This window comes from Corvus brachyrhynchos, unplaced genomic scaffold (genome assembly GCF_000691975.1).
Source record: "Corvus brachyrhynchos isolate BGI_N302 unplaced genomic scaffold, ASM69197v1 scaffold223, whole genome shotgun sequence".
Classification (NCBI taxonomy): Eukaryota; Metazoa; Chordata; class Aves; order Passeriformes; family Corvidae; genus Corvus; species Corvus brachyrhynchos.
The window spans coordinates 689,530-691,892 of record NW_008237174.1 but is presented as its reverse complement, the minus strand read 5'-3'; the positions used below and the strand labels follow the sequence as shown (position 1 = coordinate 691,892).

Here is a 2,363-nt window from a genome sequence, read left to right as displayed (position 1 = left end):
GTGTGGTGCGGGACAGGGGCCCGCTGCTGTTCCCCCGAGCCTCTGTCTGCCTGACGCTGCGGCCCTGCCTGAATGGGGGGAAGTGTATCGAGGACTGCATCACAGGGAACCCCTCCTACACCTGTTCCTGCCTGGCTGGTTTTACCGGGAAGAGGTGCCATGTTGGTGAGCGCTTTGCTGCAGGGAGCAGGTCTCACTCCCAGTGTCACTGCTGCGTGCTGGCAGTCTGTCTGTCCCTGCCCTGAGCTCCTGTCCCCACCCGGGGCTCTGTTTCAGATGTGGATGAGTGCCTCTCCCACCCGTGTCAGAACGGAGCCACCTGCCTCAACGGTGCCGGCAGCTTCACCTGCAGGTGTCCGCCAGGCTTCAGAGGCAACAACTGTGAAAGCGGTGAGCAGTACAGCACTTGAAAAGCAGAGACCCCAGGCTTGGGGGGCACTTCTGCTCTTGGGAGGGCTCTCCAGACCAGGGCTCCCGCGGTAGCTGCTGGGCTCTAGCAGTTTGTGACAGCCAACTTGGATTTCAGCTTGCTTCAGGCAAAAGAAGCTTTTCTCTGGCCATGAGCCTTTCCTGCTGCTGACTCTTCTGAGGGCTTTGCTCAGCATTGCTGCCAGCACTCTTCCACCACCACTCCCTTAGCCAGAAAAGCTGGCAGCCAGTGCTCAAACAAGCCTTGCAGGCCCTGCTTTTGCAGGTGATGCTCTGGTCCCAAGCTCTTCAAAGCCAGGGGAGACCCTCCCAGTCCCTGGCAGGGGCCATGGTTACAGGTTTCCCCCGCTTCTGGCCTCCGCCTGCCAGTGGAAGTGCCGCCAAAGCATTTGGCTCCCAGCAAGCTGCTGCGCCAGTGGAAAAGGCGAGAAGGGAGTTGACTCGTGGGGGAGGAAGGAAGGGAGGGAGAAATGCCCAGCACAGCACACTGACATCCAGGAGGCGCAGGGGGATGAAAGAGCTGAGCTGCCTAAGGACAGGTTTTGGGCACAGTCATGACTGGGGACATGGCCACTGTCTCCTTACAGAAGGTGCATGGGTGGCTCCCATCTGTGCTCTGCCTAGGCCTGGTATCACCACGTGTAGAGGGTGCCATGTGCTGGTCCTGCACCTAGGCTGACACCCCTGCCCCTCTTTTTTTTGATATTCTTCTGCAGCAGAATCACCATGTGAGAGCAGGGTGTGCCAGAATGGTGGGAGTTGCCAGGTGGAGAACAGGACAGCGGCATGCTTGTGCCAGTCGGGGTACACGGGGGTGGACTGCCAAACAGGTGGGTGACAGAAACAGGTGTGGGGTGGAGATGGTGACATTTCATACCTTGGCAAGCTTCCTTCCCCGTCAGCTTCATTCCTGCATGTAGTTTTGGGAGGGAAATGCTTGGAATTGCCAGTGGAACCTATTTTTTCTGTCTGTCGCCTTCACCCTCCTGAGCATCATCCAGGCTGGGAGGCACCAGGTGAGCTGGCTGTGCCCACACATGACCTGACCACCTTTCCTGGCCTCCCCTTGCAGAGGTGAACGAATGTGAGTCCAGCCCGTGCCTGAATGGCGGGCACTGCATTGACCTGGTCGATAACTACACCTGTGTGTGCCTGGAGCCCTTTGTGGGACAGCGCTGCGAGACAGGTGCCTGTGCCCCAGGATGACCCACGCCAGGGACTGTGTCCCCCATGTTCTGCTGGCCATCGTGGCCTCTCTCCCAGGCGCAGGTTTTCCTCATGCTCACTTCCTTGCTTTCCCCTTACCAGATTCATCTTCCTGCGAGGATCGGAGTTGCCAGAACCGGCAGACGTGCAATTACATCCGCCCTGGCCGCTATATCTGCACCTGCTCCCCGGGTTATTACGGCAACAACTGCCAGTATGGTGCGTGAGGTTGTGCCTTGACCAGCCTGGCATGGGAACTGCAGTCAGGGGCAGTGGGCAGGATTGGGCAAATGGCTGGAAAGGGGCTGTGTCAGTCATAGACACTGCTGAAACTGGTGGGCAGCATGTGTGGAGAGGCCATGGTGCTGCCAGGAGGGAAAACCTTCCTATGGGGCTGCTTGACCGTGCTGGGACCTCCAGCAGGATCCCCAGGACAGAGGATGTTCCAGCCCCAGACTGACCCCTCCCGCTCAGGCTCCCCATTCCCCACAGGAGGGCCCCGCATGCCTGGTGCTTGCCTTTCCCACCCGTGCCAGAACGCGGGCAGCTGTCTGGAGACGGAGCGGGGCTATGTCTGTGAGTGCCAGGAGGGCTACACTGGACAGGACTGTCGAGACCGTGAGTACCAACCCAGGGGACTCGCTAGTGGGGTGCAGCACCTCAAGGGGAGCGTTCATGCTCATGACAGGGAGAAGCAGCAGCCCCAGAGAGCCTGTTCAGGGCTCTGA

General features: G+C 59.5%; 1 protein-coding gene across 1 annotated transcript in view; it reads left to right on the top strand.

Moving 5' to 3' along the window:
- Positions 1 to 2,363, top strand: part of SNED1 (sushi, nidogen and EGF like domains 1) — a 23,645-nt gene that overhangs the window by 7,364 nt on the left and 13,918 nt on the right. Inside the window, exons 6-11 of the mRNA XM_017728723.1 lie at positions 40 to 165; positions 277 to 390; positions 1,146 to 1,259; positions 1,502 to 1,615; positions 1,738 to 1,854; positions 2,128 to 2,253. Coding sequence (XP_017584212.1) covers positions 40 to 165; positions 277 to 390; positions 1,146 to 1,259; positions 1,502 to 1,615; positions 1,738 to 1,854; positions 2,128 to 2,253 — 711 coding nt within the window. The remainder of the gene's footprint in view (positions 1 to 39; positions 166 to 276; positions 391 to 1,145; positions 1,260 to 1,501; positions 1,616 to 1,737; positions 1,855 to 2,127; positions 2,254 to 2,363) is intronic.